The 21,205-nt window shown below is 39.7% G+C and overlaps 1 protein-coding gene across 1 annotated transcript in view; it reads left to right on the top strand.

Annotated features, from left to right (window-relative positions):
* The window catches only part of CRACR2A (calcium release activated channel regulator 2A), a 64,666-nt gene that overhangs the window by 27,100 nt on the left and 16,361 nt on the right, over nt 1-21,205 (top strand). Inside the window, 7 exon segments of the mRNA XM_026867842.1 lie at nt 1,997-2,087; nt 4,902-4,997; nt 11,435-11,622; nt 13,611-13,682; nt 15,954-15,999; nt 16,805-16,896; nt 18,272-18,599. Of these exon segments, the coding sequence (XP_026723643.1) occupies nt 1,997-2,087; nt 4,902-4,997; nt 11,435-11,622; nt 13,611-13,682; nt 15,954-15,999; nt 16,805-16,896; nt 18,272-18,599 (913 nt within the window).

Raw genomic sequence — 21,205 nt, 5'->3', positions numbered from 1 at the left:
CAGCAAAAAGGGCTTCTGGGTTTTCTGTCACTCTCTTTGAAGTATTGCAGTCACATGAAGAGGCCCTTGTCTGGGCTGCTTTTCTCACTTAATCAGAGTTTACAAAAATCTTAAGTGACATCAGTTGTTTTCCTCAGATTAGTGTAGCTTGATATTTCTTTACTGCTGCTGTAAATCCTGAGCAAATGCCTTCCTCCCCACATTTTTTCCTGTGACTGAAAATGCAAGCTGGCAATGTCCAGTGTTCTGATGTTTGAAAGGGAGAAAGAACGACTTGTTTCTTACTCTTCTTAGCATAGGTAAATTTTGTGAAATTTCTTTCCAATTGGCTTGGCTTTAACTGAGAAGAGTGAAATAATAAGTGAAAACATAGAATATGGAAGGCATTAGGTATGGAAAAAAAAAAAAAGTAGATACCCAGATTACAAAATCAACAGCTTTTTTTTCTACTGTATATTCCTTCTCTTGCTTTTACTGAGGTGGATGCCCTAGGAGATTATGTACTTTATTTGTAAAAGAAGCATTCTGCAGATCGCTTAAGGAACAACTCTAGCAAGACGAATGTGGGGGAATACATGGTAGTGTCATAAAGGCCCTATTAATCTATTAGAAGTCTTTCTAGGATGTCCCCTGAGTTTGATGCAAAGTGGTTTTTGCTTTTCAGTTCCTGGATAGGATAGGATATAGGATATAGGATAGGATGGAATGGAATGGAATGGAATGGAATGGAATGGAATGGAATGGAATGGAATGGAATGGAATGGAATGGAATGGAATGGAATGGAATGGAATGGAATGGAATGGAATGGAATGGAATGGAATGGAATGGAATGGAATGGAATGGAATGGAATGGAATGGAATGGAATGGAATGGAATGGAATGGAATGGAATGGAATGGAATGGAATGGAATGGAATGGAATGGAATGGAATGGAATGGAATGGAATGGAATGGAATGGAATGGAATGGAATGGAATGGAATGGAATGGAATGGAATGGAATGGAATGGAATGGAATGGAATGGAATGGAATGGAATGGAATGGAATGGAATGGAATGGAATGGAATGGAATGGAATGGAATGGAATGGAATGGAATGGAATGGAATGGAATGGAATGGAATGGAATGGAATGGAATGGAATGGAATGGAATGGAATGGAATGGAATGGAATGGAATGGAATGGAATAGAATAGAATAGAATAGAATAGAATAGAATAGAATAGAATAGAATAGAATAGAATAGAATAGAATAGAATAGAATAGAATCAGAACAAAGCATCTGGCTTGTTCCCTTTCAACAGTTAATTTTTTTCTGCTCAGTATCTGTTCAGTGTGATCCTTCATGTGTCAAACTGCAGTGATATTAATTGCCGTATTCTGTTGGAAGAAGTGAGCTTTGTAGGTCTTCCTTTTTTTCTACAGTCAGATACACTTGTACGCAGAATATTTATTTCTGTTGTTCACCTGAGCTTTTCAAATTGTTTCAACAAAGCTGTTAGAGGCAGTAAGGCAGCTTTCAAGAAGGACCTTGAAGAAATCTGTTCGAGGTAAAATGTCTTAGACATGATAGAAGTACCTCAATCAATGATCTTGGATAGTGAACAGTGCAGTTCCAGAGTAAAAAAAAATGAAGTTGCAGTGAAAATACTTCTTTTAACTGGCAAACTCAGGCTCTGGAATTCTTAGAATTGTCACTAGGAAGCTCTGTTCCTTAAACCTAACATTTAGTAGTCATCAAAACTACATAATGAACATCTGCTTTATATGGAAACATCAGATGTGTAGCTTTATTAGGCTTTGAGCAGTTGAAGCTTTCCTTTCATGAGAAAAAAAAATCTGTGATTTTTCCTGCACAAAAATTCCCATTTTCTTAACCCTAGAACTTTCTCTGGAGTCTTGTGTGAAGGCAGAAATGTGGGGCTTAGCTTGTCATGTGAACTGTGACTTGAAGTAATGCTACAAAGCACCACTCAGTATACTTTTATCTCTTACTAGGAAAATTGCTGCTTATGATGAAGAAATTCAACATCTCTATGAGGAAATGGAACAGCAAATCAAAAAGGAGAAAGAGCAGTTTCTCTTGAAAGTGAGTGTCTCTTTGTTGTTGTGGGCATGGATTCTGATCCCATTTCTAGTGGTTTTGTACTCATTCTGGGTGTGAAATGTAAGTCCACAAAGTGCATTTCACAGCAGAATAAGAAAAAGGGTCATTTACCTCACTGCTACTTTTGTACTGATCCAGGCTCTGCAGATTCAAACTAAGTGAATTGCTGGATGATACGAGCACCGATGTCCTGTGCTCAGTGGTTGGCATACAGTAGCAGCTGGCATTCTTTTGAAAGTCAGCTGAACTACAGCCTCATTGTATTATCGATGCTGCTATGGGTCCAGCTTCTGATCACAATTAGGAAAAATGCTCTTTGAGATTGTTCAGAGCAGCACTAATCCTGTCGAGTTCTGCAGTCTCTTCTTTTGGGGAGGGAATAAGTTCTCACTGAAGGGCAACAAGAGATGAATCAAGTGATGGTAATTTCTGAAACCACCATCGCGCAAAATAAACATAGGTCAGATTCTTTTGTCATTGCCAAGGTGCGTGCAGAACACCTGACAATTAATTCCCTTTTCTTACGAAGTCTCCTTTAAATATCCTCTACTACTTTCATAGTTGTTCTATGGATTTTTCTGTCCTGTTTTTTTTCTCCTAAACCAAGGAAACTAACAAGAACTCGCAATATGCTCCAGGAAAGAGTCACCTTAGAATCATTTAGGTGGGAAGGCACCTCTGCTGCTCCTAACTTTCAAACTTGATCAGATTGCTCAGGGTCTTGTCCAATTGAGTTTTGAGTGTGCAAATGATAGAGGTTCCACAGCTTCTCTGGGTGGCCTGCGACAACCAATCAAGGCTCATGCCTTTTTGTTGTCTTTAAGGCAGTCAAATTAAACCAACATTTGGTTTCAAAAAATCTGTGGTACACAAAATGTTGCCAAAACTGGTGGATATCCATCAATTAATGACTGCCTCCATTCTTGGTCAAATATGATATCTAAAAAAATCCTTTAGTGATCCAAATATATGAAGTATTTTTTGTTTTCTGACACAAAGTGTGTTAGAGCAAAAAGAGCGTTAATTAGCTGTCTAAGGAATCAGACTTTTCACTTGCTTCACAGGGTAGTGAACCTGGCTTATACATTTCAAGATTTTTCCATTCCAAGCTGAGAGCAGTTTTTAATCGTGGATGAGATGAAGCCTTTATGCAAAGTTTGTGTATCAGCTGAAGGATAAAAAGTATTTGCAACTTTGCCTGACAGCAGTTGTTGTGGAAGAAATATTTTATATGCTCTTAATAGCCCACAACTGAAGCTGTATTGAAAATCCTAAAACAACAAAGGCTTTTCCATTAGCAATGACTGTTGGATCTCCTAATTAGTTGTATATTTGAGGTAAAGCTATTTCTTTCAAGCTTTTTCATTAAAGCTTCCCACTGAAGCCAGCATTCAGAAGCCAATTCAGTCAGCATTCACATTAATTTGTCAGACGCTCAAGAAGTATTGTTTCTTGGCATGACTAATTTGGGGAGATCTGACTGTTAAATTCTTTCTACTAATGGGAAGTCTCACAAAGACTTTACAGCCTGGAGAGATGCATTGATGCAATATGAAAGGGGAATTATTATGGCTTGAATGAAGAGCAGCTCTTGAAGAATACATGTAAAGAAATTGGTAAGATGCAGAGTACAAATTGTAGCTATTTATGATACTTAATACCCTGCTGACTGAAGGTTGTACAAAAGGGGCAGTTAGTCTCTCTTTTTGACTTGGATATATATTCTTTTACATAAGAAGTCAGTTAACATGCATTTGATTACCCCATTACATGTACTGCTGAAGGGGAGAAGCATGTAAGAACCATTGCTATCTTGAAGGAATTTTTATGTTTGTTTAGAGGCATTTTCCTGGGAACCTTAGAGAGGTTCCATACTCTCAGCTAATATGAATTGGGTTCTGGAACCCAATTTTACTGAGGGGAGGTCTGAGAGTTTGTCTGGGCTGAGGAGTGTCTGAAGGAATAGTCTCAGATAGGACTGGGAGTTCCCGGTGATTGCAGGATACTTAGTGGACAGGTTGATATAGTTGCTAAGTGAATTGCAGAGCCTGAAGCCCAGATCACTTGCTTATACCAGTGGAATGTCTGTGACAAAATGTTGTTAGTGATGGAGTTTAAGAGTAGCAGGTATTGTTTCTTTACTTCAACCTGAGCTGCTTGACTGTGTGTCAGTAGCTTCTATCTCCCATGTCAATCCTGGTATCTTGTGTGTGAGCTACTGTATGATTCCTTAATAATTTAAATTTGTCTAGGTTGTTTCCATCAGTTCATTCCTATCACTTCTCTGTGTCAGCAGTTGTCTGATTAGAAAGCCAGACAGGCTGTAAATTTGCAGAAAGGTATTCACTTTTTTGCTAGTTTTTTTTCAGCTTGTTTAGCTCTCTGAAGCAGCTCTCTGCTGCAGCATGAATGCTAGTGTGTAAGAGGATGAGGGTATGTGTATCTGGAAATAGGAGGATGTGTTCTAGCTTCATTGATTTAGGTTGACTAAGCTCCTAAGGCTCCTACCTAAGATAGAAGACTTCTACCTCTGCTTTGTAGACTTGATGCCTACTCACGTGCAGTCAGCATGTCCTGTAGCAACTGCAGGCATTGAAGTTGCTGGACTACACCAGTTTACAGAAGTTCAGAGTTGAGATTCATGATTGATACCATCCTTAAATTGAGTTCTATCAGTAGCTTGTTATGTTCACTGTGAAAAGCTTGCCTGTTATTTTCGTGCCTAATTCCTTATGTCTCCTCCTGCTGCCACAGTTGTGCTGTTCCGTTAATCCATTTCCTCTTTGAATTTTGCAGGACACAGAGAGGTTTCAGTCCTACAGTCAAGAACTGGAGTGCAAGCTCCTTTCAAAAGAACAAGAACTGGAACGATTGGTTCAAAAACAGAAAGGGGTATTAACTGATATCCTTCAGAGTTTAAAAAAATGATCATTTTTATTTGTTCATACGATTTTCTTTAGGTACTATTTTAGGTCCCAAAAATGCAAGTTGGTGTGATGTGGTGGAAACTGTGACCCTGTGTTGCTTTTGTGTCATGAATGTAGATACCCGAATGCATTTAAAAGTGAAGTTATGACTGCTAGACTTCTACACGTGTGCTTAGGAAAAATGTTACCATCTATTTCTAAAGCAGTTTTCCTTTTATAGTGATAAAATGCAAAAATTGCTCCAGGCATTTTCCCCAGGTACTAGGTTAATTTTATGAAAATGTAGCAGAATTCCACTGCCTTCAGTGTTCTAGGAACTGGCTTAATGCCTAGACAGCTCAAGAGCAGAGAACAATGATTTGGGTCTTACAGTATACACCTTTGCTCAAAGCTTGTACCAACTACACATTTACTTGTTTTGGATGATTCAGCACTATGAACTTGAAATGCTCTCTCCTGAACAACCTGCTCTTCATACGTGTCTCTATGATAACAGTTTTATAGCAGTGCACGGTTCTCTTGCATGATAACAGCTTGTCAGGTTCCCATATTAAAGCCTGAATATGTTTTACTTCTTAAAATGCATGGCCTGCTTGGGGAAGCAGAGTATTTCTGTATGTGTGAACTTGTAAAGTGTCTCCAAGGTCAGTACATGAAAGACTGGTGATAGGGAAAGGGGGTAACACTGGAATTTAAAGGGCTGAAATGAAATGCTGTGAAACCAACTTCCTCTGTGGAATATGAATATAAAATACGTGTAAAATTTCTTTTCCTGTCAGCAGTGCTTAGGGGTGCCAGTCGTGGGAAGTAGGAGGGAAGTAAGAGAGGAAGGGGTGAAAGAGGAAAAAGAAGTTTGAGGACAGTTTCCTAGTTATGTGTAGTTTTTAGATCCTCTTCTGAGCAATGAATCCAGGTGCTGCTGAAGCTGATGGTAACTGTAGGATTTTACTTGAGTAAGAGGGTAGACAAACCTCTAGCTTACTATAGTTATGCAGGTTTAGCTGATGAGTATATAGGCCTTTACATATTTGAAATCAACTGCCTGATGTTAATTACCTTTGTTCAGTACCACTGTGAATCAGAATAGATGTGGTTTTATGCAGGCTGTTTACCACATTTCAGCACTACAGTGACATAATCTATACTTTGAAGATATCTGTGGGGGCACAAAATTCAGGCATTTTTAGTCTGAAGCTAACTTCAAAAATCTAATAAATTATTTATAAATGTTTTGTAATGATTACATTTTAATATTCTCCTTTTTTTGTTGTTTTGGTTTGTTTTTTTCTTTTCTTTAAAGCTGTGTTTAAAACTTAGTTATCAACCAGTGGTTCGTAAAACCCTTCTCCTGTGATTCTCTAAAATATATGTGTTCTAAATTTGATATTAAAAAACCCCACAGAGGCTATACAAAGGCTTACACTCAATTTTAAGCCTGGTGTAATCAAGTAATACAGGCATCTTAATACTGCAGTAATACTGCATCAGGAAGGTTTGTCTTATGGTTACTGTCTACGTTACCTACTGTCTACTATTGCCTATCTTAGAGAACATAAAACAATGTGTTATTTGTTACTATTTTTGACCTAATTTTGTTTTCCTTTTCTATTCATTGCATTGTTTATTAATCATAGTATTACTGTGTTTTCTATTTTATTTGTAGTTTCTATTATTTATCATTTCCCCTCTCCCTTATGAATTTGTATGAGTCTCAACAAGGGTGCTTTTGAAGGACAGAATCTTCATACTACCATTAAAATTAAACTGTCCCATTTTATTTTTGTGGAAGGGAAGCTGTGTTGGATGAATGGAATTCACTACTTCTAATAATGTGATGAGATAATTTTATTCAGATGATTGATGGCATTTGAAACTTCTGTTATTCAACCAGCTGATTGGTACCTGTTGACAATCTTATATGCAGTATTTGATTTTTTTTTTCTAGTAAAGCAGTCTAGCCTGTTTGTTTGAATACTTAGTGTAGTTAGAGGCAGTGTTTTGTACATATATTTTTCTAATTACTAATGATCATCTCTGAGGGTGACTCTCATCTTTTCTGAGATCTGTTTTTATAATACTATAACCCCACTCATTTTCTGGTATTACTCTTCATTCACTTAGATATGTGTGCTAGGTTAGCTTCCACCTGTCTAATGTTTGCCTTATCCAGAGCACTCTGTCACATTCACCTCCTTCTCTTGCATGGAAATATATTGATAATTAAATCTATTCTTGCAGACAGTAATGGTAGCTTTGTTTAATTACAACTTCCATGCTTGATTGTATGAAAGAACCACTTTGGAGTTATAAGAATCCTTTTTTCCAAACTTCATTAATAAGTCTTTTTCTTCTGTTTTTTTTTTTTTCTTTTTAAATACAGTGTAATTATTCCTGTGTTGGAAATTAGTATAAAAAATGTGAAAGGAAACTTCCAGATAAGATGAGTTCAGGGTTGTTTCTGCTGAGTTAGCCATGGGAGTGTCCATTATGAGGGTCTTCTGCCTGGCATGACTGATTTGATTCCATGTTGACTGGCCTTCTGGAGGCCAGGATTCCTTTGTCTTGGGACCTTTTTGCTGGCTGCCATGATCTTGAACTGTCAGCTTGATCTACATCGCTTAGATAAAGCACAAGGTACTCTCAGTAGTGTTCCTCAAGGGATGTGCGATGGCATGTCTCAGAAAGATGCACTGGGGACAGAGGATGTCCAGCATAACATCTAGAGCACAGAATCTTGTATTAGGGGAAGAAAGTAGGTGTGGAGCCAGTAAAAGGCAAGAGAGTTACTTGGCTTCTCACATAAAATGATGGGTTTGTGCTGATGAGAGCCGCTAAAGAGCATGATCTTGGGATTCTGAGAGGTCATGGATCAGTAGCACTCAAAAAATGCAAACCAAGTGATAAGATTGTTAAGAAAGGCATAAAGAACAAAATAATCTCCAGCCTTATAACACTATGTAAATGTTTCATCTTTCACACACACCTGAAATAAATAGGAGAAAAATACAGAAAGGATGCTGGGCTAAGAACAAGGGAATCCATGAAGAGTGCTTAATGTATGTGTCTTTGAGGAACAGCAATATCTGTCCTCAGCAACAGTTTGTGTTGGACAATCCCAGTTCTTCACTCAATTTTAAACTTAGAGTTTTCATCCCATTTTTGTCAAAAAAAGAGAAGATACACAGCTACTGTGTCTCTGATTGACCTGTCTGTGGTAATTGGTTAATTCTCTCTGTTACCTAGATTTTCTTAAAGATGACTATGGGCCATGAATCTTTCCCAATCAATTTTCAACAATTTGATGACTCTGGGAGCTAATTTGCAACTCCAGTAAGCAGCTAGAGCCTATGTGGTCTATGCCATTCTGTACCAGCTGAGCATCCACCTAATGAGTTATTGTACTGTATTGAGAGTTGTTGAAATGAATGCTTTAAACGTAGTGTTTGGCATTATTAAAGGATTGTATAGATACAGTGAAGGGAAGGAGCTCTGTATTGCTGTAAAATAACCATTTCTCCTCTTGTTATGTCCCAGGGTTTAAATATTATGAGCATCTGCTATTGAGCATAGATTCAACATAATTATTTTTCTCACAAGAGTAAGCACCAGGATTTATAGCCAGCATTTCTAACACCAGAACCTACAATTCTGGGAGCTGATGAGGGCTACCATTGCAGTTACCTTTCCGGGCCAGACTCTGTGTAAATTTTCAGATGGCCATACTGTTCTGTAAGTGGGAATTCTGCCTGCAGTTTGTTGCTCTTAAGCTTTTTGCAAGTTTGTCTTTGTGTGATCAGTTTTTGCATCTCCTAAAACCACTCCTTTGGATAAGAAATCATGTCTTCTGGTACCTGAAGAATTTGGCCTTAGAACGGATAACTTATTTCTATCAAGGAATGGAAGCAATACTCAGAAACTGAAGTGATTTATCAGTGTAAACTAACATTGCTCAGTAGTAATTTGTTGCCCAGCTGGTCAGTGTTCCATATGAACTGTGAGCCAGCTGAGGCTACAGTTCAGCATATCTATTAAGCTGGTGCTGCTGCTGAGATAAGTGCATCCAGACTACTCTTGTTCCTGACCTTTCACAATCCCAGCCAGAAGGTATTTTCTGCTTTTGTTTTCATAGAATCACAGAATGGTTTGAGTTGGAAGGGACCTGAAAGATCATCTAGTCCCAACTCCCTGCCATGGGCAGGGACACCTTCGGCTAGAGCAGGCTGCTTAAAGCCCCGTCCAACCTGGCCTTGAACACTGCCAGGGAGGGGGTAGCTGCAACTTCTGTGGGCAACCTGTGCCAGTGTTTCACCACCCTCATAGAATAAGGAAGAATTTCTTCCTTACATTTAATCTAAATCCACCCTTTTTCAGTTAAAAAACATTACCTCTTGTCCTATCCCTACCCTCACTGATAAACAGTCCCTCCCCATCTTGCCTGTAGTCCCTTTAAATACTAGAAGACCTCTATAAGGTCTCCCCAGAGCCTTCTTTTCTTCAGGCTGAACACCCCCAACTCTCTCAGTCTGTCCTCACAGGGGAGGTGCTTCAGCCCCCTGATCATCTGCGTGGCCTCCTCTGGATCTGCTCGAGCATGTCCATGTCCTTCTGATGTTGGGGGCCCCAGAGCTGGACACAGCACTGCAGATGGAGTCTCATGAGAGTGGAGTAGAGGGGAGAATCCCCTCCGTCGACCTGCTGGCCACACTGCTCTTGATGCAGCCCAGGACACTGTTGGTTTTCTGGGCTGTGAGCACACATTGCGGGCTTGTATTTTTCTATCCACTAAACACCCCAGGATCTTTTCTGCAGGACTGCTCTCAGTTCACACATTGCCCAGCCTGTATTTATGTACCCAGCCTGAACATAGGTCTGGGCAATCCCTGTGCTTGGGATTGCCCAGACCCATGGGCAGGACCTTGCACTTGGCCTTGTTGAACTCCATGAGGTTTGCACAGTCCCACCTCTCCAGCCTGTCCAGGTCCCTCTGGATGGCACATCCCTTCCCTACAGCAAGTTGACTGCACCACACAACTTGGTGTTGTTGGCAAACTTGCTGAGGGTGCACTTGATCTCACTGTCCATGTTGCCAACAAAGATGTTAAACAGTGCCGGTCCCAATACCAACCCCTGAGGAACATCACTTGTCACTGCTCTCCATTTGGGTATCGAGCCATTGACTGCAACTCTCTGAGTGTGACCATCAATCCAATTCCTTACCCATCGACTGGTCCATCCATCAAATCCATGTGTCTCCAATTTAGAGACGAGGATGTTGTGCTGGACAGTTTCAAAAGCTTTGCACCAGCCCAGGTAGATGACATAATTTGTTTTTCCCTTATCCACCCATGCTGTAACCTTGACATAGGGGGTCACCAAATTTGTCAGGCATGATTTGCCGTTAGTGAATCTGTGTTGACTGCCACCAGTCACCTAATTTTCCACATTCCTGGGCCTTAAGGTTGCATTCAAAACCAAGAGTAGAACAACATCAGTGTTGTGGAGCATGAACAGACTGGCACAGCTGGGTAAGGACAGATTTTGGTTTTGGGTGAGCTCTGCTTATTGGGATGTGCAAAATGAGAGTTTCTTACAAAATCCTCCAAAGTCTCTTAGAACTGGAATATTTAATTGGTATCCTTGTAATGCTCTTGATACGTTTTACATCCCTTAAAATACATACTGGAAAAAAAAAAAAACAGAAAAAGCTTTTATACCTTTGGGTCAGTAGTGCCTTCCCTGATATAAAAGTAACTAATTTTAGTTGTCTTTAGTTTTGCTCTGTCATCTTAATTTGCTCGGTTAGCCAGGGAGATGCAGGTGGAATTTCATCACATACCAGAAAATGCTGTCATCTGCTGTTATCTGTTTCATGAGAAAGGTGTCTTTTTCCTGTATATATACTTTGGAGAGTGCATATAAAAGTGAATAAAAAAACTTTAATTCACACTTCTTGGTGGATTTAGCTGAGGTGGCAGAAAGGTTACTGCTTGTTGATATTACTGGAGATGGGAAGTTTTTTCAGCTACCAGATTTAAACCTAACAGTTTTTGGGCAGAAGTTTGAATCGCTCTGTGTAGGCCTTGTCATTGTGGGAAATTGTCTAAAATAGCAGTTGTGAATATCAACTAAGTACTGATAATCTGCTCTGTAAACACCTTTTTTGTGGTTTGTCCTGGTGTGTTTTTTAACTGGATGAAATTCAGTCATAGACTGGAATGGCTTTGTTTTTGTGTAACATGTCTGCATACAGAACAGTGGAAGAGCACCATATGTGTTTTATTCGTATGTTGTCTTTGATAGAAATAGCTTCCCTCTTCAACTAACCTCTGAGACTTGAATTGAAAGCCTCAAAACCAGGATGCCTCAGTTAGTTATAATACTTTCTCTTTTCTTCCATCCCAGTTAGAGCAGCAATGTACAGAACTTCTCAGTGGCAAAGAAGAAACCAAAGTAGAGAACACCAAGCTGAAGCTGACTAACCAGGAGCTGCTGAGAGACCTGGAGAGAACGTCTCATGATCTAAGCCTGGCTCAACAACAGTTAGAAGTGCTTCAGGAGGAGGCATCAAGACTACATGAGGAGAAGGAAATGTAAGTCTCCAGCTGCAGAGTTTCTGCTACATTTGCTTAGCATGCCAGTGAGCCTCCTTCTCAGGGTGTTCAGTGATGTGATTTAAGTTTGTATCATAAGCAGAAACCACCAGCAAAGCCAAATGCAGTTCTACTAATTTTCCCCAAAGTAATTCAGCATGTTTTCTGGCTTCTACAGTCTTTTGCTACTTCTTCAGAATGTTAGTGTTCTCCCATTTGTTGAAGGTGTATGGAACCAAAATTCAGTTTAATTGGTTAAAAAGTATGTCTTAGTTTTGAAATACCAAATTGAAATTGGAATTAATTACAGAAATTACAGTGTGACACACGATGTTCCATTTTCCTCAAAGCTTTCCTTCAGTCTGTCAGAAACATGATTCTCAGAATATACTCAGGCTATAAGATGGCCAAGATGGCTTCTTTTCTTCATCAAAAGCAAGCATGTTATTTCTGACGAAGGAGCCTGGCCAGCAAGATAAAACGTAGTTTATGCAGCTAAATCAAAATTCACACAAGGCATTATGGCAATCCAGAACAATCATTTTGGAGTTTCCAGTTCAGATGTTTTGGATTTTAGATTCTGACTGAATTAAAAAATATTTTTCAAAAAGAAATATATACAGTTCATATTTTGAGGGATATTAATGGCCTTTAAGTGACAGATCAATCTACCTGTTTTGCTCCAGCCTTTTGCACAAAGCAAAAGTTACATCACTCTGAAACTGTAATTGGCAGAAACATTCACTGAAGTCCTTTTAATAGAAAATAGTTTTAAAAAATGCTCAGGGATCTGTAAAACCCTCTTGTTGCCAATGGAGAGCGACATGGATGCCAGACTGTGGTGCATATCTTGCCAGAATCTATGTATTTCAGCAGTGAACTACTTAATTCAGAGCTGTGGCTATTTGGCATATTTCAGGATAGAGCAGAATATAAGATCAAATGACATATTCTGTTTCTGTTAAGCTTTGTGCCAAACTCTGCTTAGTTATTACTAATTTAATTTTTCTTAAAGGTATAAATAATGGGCTTTGCTGATAAATGATTGTTAATGGCCACTGTGTTTAGAACACTCTTTTTGGGTTTGCATGTTTGTTGTGTGTTTTGGAAATAGACAGTAGAAATATTCCTCCTCAAGGTGGTTTGTTTCCTCTTTGAGGCCTCTCTTTTCAGATCCAGAGCAAAGACTGTGGAATGATCTGGTTTTAAAGCTACAGAGGAAATCTGCCCAGTGGTCAGACTGCTGAATAATACTACTGCATTTACAAAGCACTTTGGATTCAATAGTGTTTTATGGAATTAGAGCTCAGCCCTACTCAACTGCACCTGCAGTGTTGCTTTAAACATCTGTATCAGTCTGGTAAGACCTGAGCTGCTGAAGCAGGTGTAATGTTCAGACTGTGCAAGGAAGAACTTGAGGCTTCACTGAAAGGCAAAAAACCTGTAAGGCCAGACACCAAGTTGTGTTAAGTCTAAGTAAATGGTGTAAATCTGGTGTAAAAATCTGAGATCCTCTATCCAATGTTTAAGGCTTCATAAGTCATAAAGTCAGGAACTGAAAAGAAATTGTAGGGATTGTAAATGCATGAGCCTGACATATGATTCCAGCTACAAGATAAACTTAACAATTTTGGATAAATTGTTACATGGTCTTTTGTGGCCGTGAGTGAGAAGGCTTTTATCAGTATGTCTTCTCTGAATGATGCAAGTGCCAGTATCAGTGTTTATTAAGCTCTCAGGATGACAAAATTATAAAGCTATAGTTTTTTTAAAAAGAACCTCTACTCCTTCCTCTGCTAACTCAAACTGCTGTGGTACTGTGGGCCTTATACTGAATAAACTTTTTTAAAATTAGTAACCATTCATGCAGAATAAAGTCTACAGGTTTGGAGAAGCTGAAGTCTCAAATGTGGATACTCCCAGGGGAAGCATTTTAGCTGTGTTGTTACTTTGGTTAGAACAATTTTATTTATTTCTTTTCATTACAGGGAGGTGTACCGAGTGACGGAGACCTTACAAAGAGAGAAGTCAGGACTTCTGAAGCAGCTGGATTTTTTAAGGTAATGCAGACCTTACATTCAAGAACTTCTTGCATTATTCTAAAGAGGTACATTAAAGGATGAAATTATGTTGGAATATGTACTGGATGTAGGTGTTCAGATGTTGGCAGTGGGGTGTTGCAGGGGTGGCCTCTGTGCCCAAGAGGAGAGGCTGGGGCTGCCCTGTGCCAGACACAACTGATCCCAGATGGTCCCAGCGGACCCACCACAGGGCCAAGATGGTGGCGCCTCTGGGAAAGTGTCTGTAGGAAAGGGTAGAAAACACTGCACGCAGTTCAGAGAGAGGAGTAAGAAAAAAAGTGTGTGAAACAGCCCTGCAGACACCAAGGTCAATGAAGAAGGAGGAGGAGGTGCTGGAACAGAGATTCCCCTGCAGCCTGCGCAGAGCTCATGCGGGAGCAGGCTCCTGGTAGGAGCTATGACCTGTGGAGAGGAGCCCGTGCAGGAGCAGGTTTTCTGGCAGGAGCTGCGGCCCATGGGGGACCCACACTAGAGCAGTCTGTTCCTCAAGTGCTGTGCCCCATGGAAAGGATCCACGCTGGAGCAGTTTGTGAAGGACTGTAACATGTGGAAGGGAACCCATACTGGAGCAAGGGAAAAGTGTGAGGAGGAAGGAGCAGCAGAGAGGAGCTGTTACAGACTGACCACGACCCTCTCTTTCCTCATCCTCCTGCACCACTCGGGATTGGGAAGGAGGTAGAAGCGTTGAGAGTGCAGGAATGAAGTAGGAAGGTAAGGGTGGGGAGAAGGTGATTTTAGTTTTATCTTTGTTTCTTACCATGCTACAGTTGAGTCTGTTTGTCTATGATGGTAGCTGGTAAGCAATCTTCCTGTCTTTATCTTGATCCACAAGCTTTTCCATTTTCTTCCCTTGTCCTGCTGAGGAAGGGGAATGAGAGAGCAGCTGGGTACACATCTGGCAGCCAGTCGAGGTCAATTCACCACAGGATAATGACACAAAAGGTAGCAGAAATGGTTACAAAAGACGGTATGTCTTTTGCAAGCCCCATTCTTGCATACAGTAGAGGGCAGTACACATGAAAGATTTGCTTTGTTTTTGTGATTTTGTGCTTTGATTTTGTGATTGTGATAGAACTGTCTCTGTTCCAAAGGTCAAATGTAAAAAAACCAAAACAGTGGTGAACTGTTCGAAGCTGGTTCTGTGGTAGCAGCCTGGCCACAGGAGACTTGAAGCTTACTAAAAGTTTCTGTTATATCTAAAGTGATGGGAGTACAGACAAAATGAAGATTCTTTCCCCAAAATGTTTATTTGGAAAATTATATCAAAATATAGGACGCTAAATTTTTCTGTAACATTTCTGTATTGGTAGACTTCAAAGTTTGGAGTTGTGTTGAAACAACTGTAACCCTCTTTTTAATGTGCAGCAATATTAGTTTTTGTTTGCTCAGTGGAGAGTTTGCATGGGCTATAGATTGTACTTCCCTGTAGGCCTTCATTCACTGCATTTCCTTCAGGAGGCCTCATTTTAAAGTTACCTGTAAAGCTCCCATGCTGGAGGAAAGGCTCTTTGCAGTGTGTTTCCCGTAGGACACTATGCGATGTAATTTTGCCTGCTGGTGGCAGTGGGGCCACAGATAGAAGGAGCTGACAGCAGAGGGGGTTTCTGTTCACCAGGGCTGCAACGGCTGCTCTTTTGTGGCCAGGATGGCAATAGATGGACACAATGAACGATGTACTAAGCAGGTGTGTTGTCAGGTCTGATCAGAGCTGGCTGATTGCCTGGAGCCTCCATTTCTTGACATTTTCATCTTTTCTGTATAATGAATGGAAGTTGGATGTTTTCCTAGGAAGACTTCTTCATTGCAGCCACAACTTGTAGCCCTCAGAGGGATATAACAGGCCTTCACAGCTTCACGAGATGAATAGTGATGGTGTTCATTGCACCCTGTCCACATAACAAGCCATCTTTAGTGTGAAAAGCGTTAAAGGTTCTAATTTGGAGTAAATGAAGGCATATTGACCAGAACTGATTTCTATGCGTTAAGGCATTTGTTTTGATAAACTACAGAATGAGGGCCAGATGCCAGCTGGCTTTAATCAGCATAGCCCTACTGGAGATTCAATGGCCCAGACAGGGAACTCGCTGTGGTGAGAATATAAATAAAGTGTGATTGAGGGTGGAGATATGCCAAATTAAAGTGTATTTGTCTTGCCTTTTACACTACCAACTGTCCAGTCTCTCTGTTGAGTAGAAAAGTCAGCAGTTCTAAATACTTGGTCTCAGTGTTTCTTTTGTGTTCTTTTTGCAGGGAGAGGAACAAACATCTCAAAGATGAACGTGACATATTTTTACAGGTAAACAACTGTTATTTTCAAACCCAGTGTTGAGCAAACATGTATCAGAACAGCTTCAAAAGAAGGGGATCAGAAGGCTGTGCAGCAGACAGACTCTTGTGATACTTAAATCTCACCCCATTCTTAATTTGTATCACCTTTTTTCTCACATGGGAATAAGATTTTTAAATTTGCTGAACAATTTTAAGAGCTACATTTTTAGAATTATAAAGTTGGAGCTATCTTGAGGGAAATGAATTTATTTTATAAGAAGCTAAGGATGCAACCATGAGAGGATGAAATAACCTAAAAATTGAACAATTAAATTGTGTTTATCTATTCAGTCAAGAGTAGCTAATATCCTGAAATGTGTATACAACAGTACAATACCCGAGTACCTGAATTCCTGTAGTACTGGGTAAGAGCAGATCACATTAACTTTTTATTAGGCAGCAACAAATGGGCCCCTAAGAAGTTCCAGAAGTACCCTGTCTTAAGGAGACTAAGGCCACTTAATTTGCACTTGTTTGTGTTCTTAGTCCTACAAGAAGCTGCTAGTGTAAAAAATATTCCTGACTTCTTTTCATGACATTATGCTGGTTTATTGTGGTCTACTTAGTTTACAAAGCAGATGAATTGTTACAGGATCTGGTGTTTCCATGTTCTGACAGTTTATCCATCAGGATTTTGAAGCATTTATACCTCTAGTATTTTTTATAATATTTTTCTTTCATGTTCATTGCATTATTTAACCATTAAGAATGAAGGCATTAACCATAATGAACAACAGGAGTAAATTAGTAAGAATTGTTTTGTATTTCTGCAGAAATGTAAAACAAGTGTTCCAAAAGCATGCTGGAAGCAAAGATCAGGGTCTGTCATTGGGAAATACATAGAGGGCAAGATGCTGCCTAACAGGTAAGAACATTTTTTCATGTGTTCCCTGTTTGAGTACGAGGCTTATAGAAGATGATGTGAAATGTTTTCTTTCTGATACCTTTGGAGTTTTCAAAGCATGTATTTCTAAAGTGTCTGTCACTATAAGATGACTGTACTCTTTGAGAAATTTGGAAATAAAGAGAAATTTTCACATAAAACAAGTGTACTGTCTGCAAAGGCAAGAGTCTTCCTCATTATGAATGAGTATATGTTGGGAGGTGCAAAAGCTTGCCATTACCCTTTTTTGATGTGGTACAATGTCCTTGATAACTCCTGAAAGACTACACCTCCTCCCTTCTCATTGTAGAGGACAGCAGTCCTGATGTAAAGTGTGGGATGTGGAACTAGTAAAGCATGAAGAATTTAATTCTCAACTGTGTGGCTGTAAAATTGAAAACAACAGGAAGAAGTTGGTGATCTCAGTGAAACATTAGCATGTTTCCTTTGAGACAAGAGGAGCTGGAGAGAAGACTAGTATTTCACTTTGAAATAGCAGCTAAGACAGTAGCCCTGTAGGCACAGGTTTATGAACTGTAAGGAGAGAAAGCTTTCAGAAACAGTTTGGCAAGTACTGAGAAGTGAAGCATAATTAGCAAAAGCAGCTACAGCACAAAAATCACAGGAAAATTTAGGTGGGAAGGACCTCTTATGTCTCTAGTCCAGTCTGCTGCTCAAACAGGGGTAACTCCAAGACTAGATAAGGTTGCTCGGGTCCTTGTTCAGCTGAGTTTTTGAACATCTGGATGGAAGTCTCATGGCCTCTTTGGCACCTATTCCCTGGCTGCACCAGTTATGAAGAAATTTTGTATGAAGTCAGCATTTCTCTTATTGCATCTTGCATCTGTGGTCATTGTGCACATCTGAGAAGACTCTGGATCTATTTTATCTACACTCTCCCTTCTCTTGAATCCCCATTTAGCCTGTTTTCATCCATATTGAACAAATCCATCTCCCTCCTACCCATTAAAGAAATTATTAGATTACACATAGAAAGGGTCTGAGTTGGAGTGTTGTTTTATTCTTCCAGAATAGCAGGGGGAGGGGAGGAGGAAATCAGAGTAGAGAAGTTTACTTTATCCAGGAGGTTAGAAATGAGACTAATCTTATGCTTTATATTCTGGTACAGGTTTTCCCCATAAATTATTAGCTTTCCCCCTGATGCTTATATTTATCAAGCACTGTATATGTATACACATTGTATGATGAACTCACTTTTCAGTAGACATTGGACTGAATCTAATATGCCTTCTGTGAGTAGTAAAAAACATGGGATATTAAATTCAGTTACACTAGAACAAAACAACAGGAATCCAGCTCCAGTATGTTTTTGTGATGTACTTTTTTCTCTTTCTAGCTGTTCATTTGAAGAAGATGATGTTTTCAGTAACTCAAAGAGAAGGAATTCTGCTGGACTGAATGGAATTCTCTCTGTAGAGCCTGATGCTGGAGCCACTGGAGGAATGTCTGAAGCATCGCATCTCCAAAGAATCATATCAATTGAGGAAGATCACCTACCCCAGCTTCTTGACAGGCTGGTTGATAAGCAACTGAACAGATGGACTGGAGAAGATGAGAATACTTCTTCTGAGATGGAAATGGATAAGAAAAACACAGAACAATCAATGGAACACACACCATCATCTCCTAGACAGCAGCCTGTAGGGAAGGAAACACTGTCAAATGTAAGGGGACAGAGGGGACCTTACCTTGAGTATTTTGTGCAGTTCTGGGCCCCACACTTTAAGAAGGATCTGAAGGTCCTTGAATGTGTCCAGAGGTGGGCAACAAAGGTGGTGGAAGGGCTGTAAGGCACGTCCTGTGAGGGGCGGCTGAGGACTTCGGTTTTGTCTAGTTTGGAGAGGAGGAGTCTGAGGGGTGATCTCTTTGCTCACTCCAGCTTCCTGGGGAGGGGAACTGGAAAGGGAGATGCTGAGCTCTTCTCCCTTGTGATCCAGTGAGAGGATGCATGGGAATGGTTCAACAGGGGAGATTCGGACTGATGTTAGGAAATATTTCTTTACCAAGGGGGTGGTCAAACACTGGAACAGGTTTCCTAGAGAGGTGGTTGGTGCTCCATGCCTACAGGTGTTTAAGAAGCATTTGGAGAATGCCCTTAATAACATGCTTTAACTTCTGGTCAGTCATGAAGTGGTCAGGCAGTTGAACTAGATGATCATTGTAGTCCTTTCCAACTGGAACTATTCTATTTTGTTCTAAAGGACCTTGGAAAACATGAAATGGTGTTGAAGGGTAATGCATTATTCTTAGACTCTAAAATGATTTAGTTTTTTGTTTTTAAGTTAAAGCTTGACAAATTAAGCCATTGCATGAAGCAGGAGATGGAAATACACTGCAGATAAATGTTGAAGGTGTGAAGAAGGAAAACTCAACCTAAAGGAGTGGTAACTGTGTACAATGTATGCATAGACACATGCAAGTGTGAAGGACTCTTTCAGGAAAAATGAATTTAAGCCTTGTAGTAGATGACACAAGCTCACTGAAAGGTAGCAATTGCCTAAAAAAAGAAGCAACTTTTTTAAAAGTTGTGGGATTTTTTTTGCCAAAAAGTGACATTTCTCATATTTTGATACGTTTGAGTCAGCTTTGTTAGCTATTACAGTGTCTAAGAAACAGTATCTTTACTTTTTGATCATTTTTTGAGAAAACTTTTAATTAAATTGAAATCCAGTTGGGTTTTTTCATCTCTTGCATATATGTGCAAGATAACAATGCAGTAATAATCCATGCAGTAATAATACTTAAAACAATATGCTGGAAGGTGCATTTCTTTGGAGTCTGAAGTCCTTGCACTGCTATTGCTTCAGAGCTAACTGCTTGTTTTCTAATTTTAGTATCATTGTTAAGTATTACTCATTTTTAGATTCTTGAAGCACATATTAAAAAGATTAAATTATAGGAAAAATAGGTATGCTTGGTCATAATTATATAGTTCTTTTAGAAGAAGCAAGCATATCTTAAAAATTATGATGGAATTATGCCATGGTTACATAACTTCTAAGTGGTACATTTTAATAAAAAGTCTAGGACACAGAACAGAGCTTCATCCTTTGAGATGGTTTAATACAATGCATGCTTTTTGCTTGCTATATGACTTATTTTGTACCACATTTTCAAAGTATGGCATCATTGGACTTTAGGACAGGAATAGCCACGTAGGTCATCAGGTCCATCTAGGACAAACTTGTCCTGTCTGCTCTGTTTTGGCAGTCATGCCTGGTGAAAGTGCATCCTCTCAGCTGGGTGGGAACTGGGCATTCCCTCAGATCTTGTTTCTTCTTCCCCTCTTCAGAATACAGAAGATAAGCTGACTACAGTTAGGTTGGTCCCCTAATTTTTATGTGGCTAAATGGAAGCAAGACAAAAGTTAATTTATCTAAACTTTTAAATGAATCCTCTCCCAATTCTCCTAACCTGTGGTGATGTAAATACCTTCTGGATAATTATAACAAAAATTAGAGTCTTCAGTATTAATAGCCATTGCCCCCTCCTAATGACAACCACATTTTCTTGTATCACACTGTATTGTATCATAGAATCACAGAATCATAGAATAATTCAGGTTGGAAGGGATCTCGGTAGGTCATCAACACCTTCTCTGGGGCCATTTTCCATATTAATGGGACTTTTATCACTGGCATTAATGAAGCAGTACCCTTCAATGGGCAATTAAGAAATCTGGATGGAGGATATATCCATTGCTTATATCTCAAGGGAAGACATTTGACCTATTCTACAGAAATTCAATGAGAACACTCTTCTCCAGGTTGTTCACTTGACTTTTCAACTGTCTGTATCTTGTCAGCCATAGCCCACACCTATGAAACTCACTGATGTGAAGATTAAATCAAAGCTATGACAAATACTTTCTTGCCATTGCATTTGCAAGAACACTGGATGACCAGCGGAAAGATGAAGAGGTCAAGACGCATTTCTGTGCTTTTCCTCTGGAAGCTCCATGAAATTGCACACACTGTGCAAGACCTCAGGGTCTAGAGAAGCATATCAGCCATTTACAAGACAACAATGGATAGGATATAGCACCACTCTTAAATGTAGACAACTGCATGGAGGTGTCTAAGCTCCTATTACAGTTAACGACGATCTAGTTAGTGAAGAACTAGGAGTCTAGGAAATGACTAAGATCACCTTGAAGTAGGCATCAAGGGTCAGATTAATTGGTCCCAAAGCGCCTCTGACTAGATTGATTCAGAGAGGATGGTGGAGTAGAATTCAGCTGTTTGCTCACAGGCACCTAGTGCTATCTGAG

Source organism: Athene cunicularia (assembly GCF_003259725.1).
Source record: "Athene cunicularia isolate RWA chromosome 1 unlocalized genomic scaffold, athCun1 chr1_part2, whole genome shotgun sequence".
Classification (NCBI taxonomy): Eukaryota; Metazoa; Chordata; class Aves; order Strigiformes; family Strigidae; genus Athene; species Athene cunicularia.
Note: the sequence above shows the minus strand (reverse complement) of the source record. Positions and strands in the feature narration are given on the sequence as shown.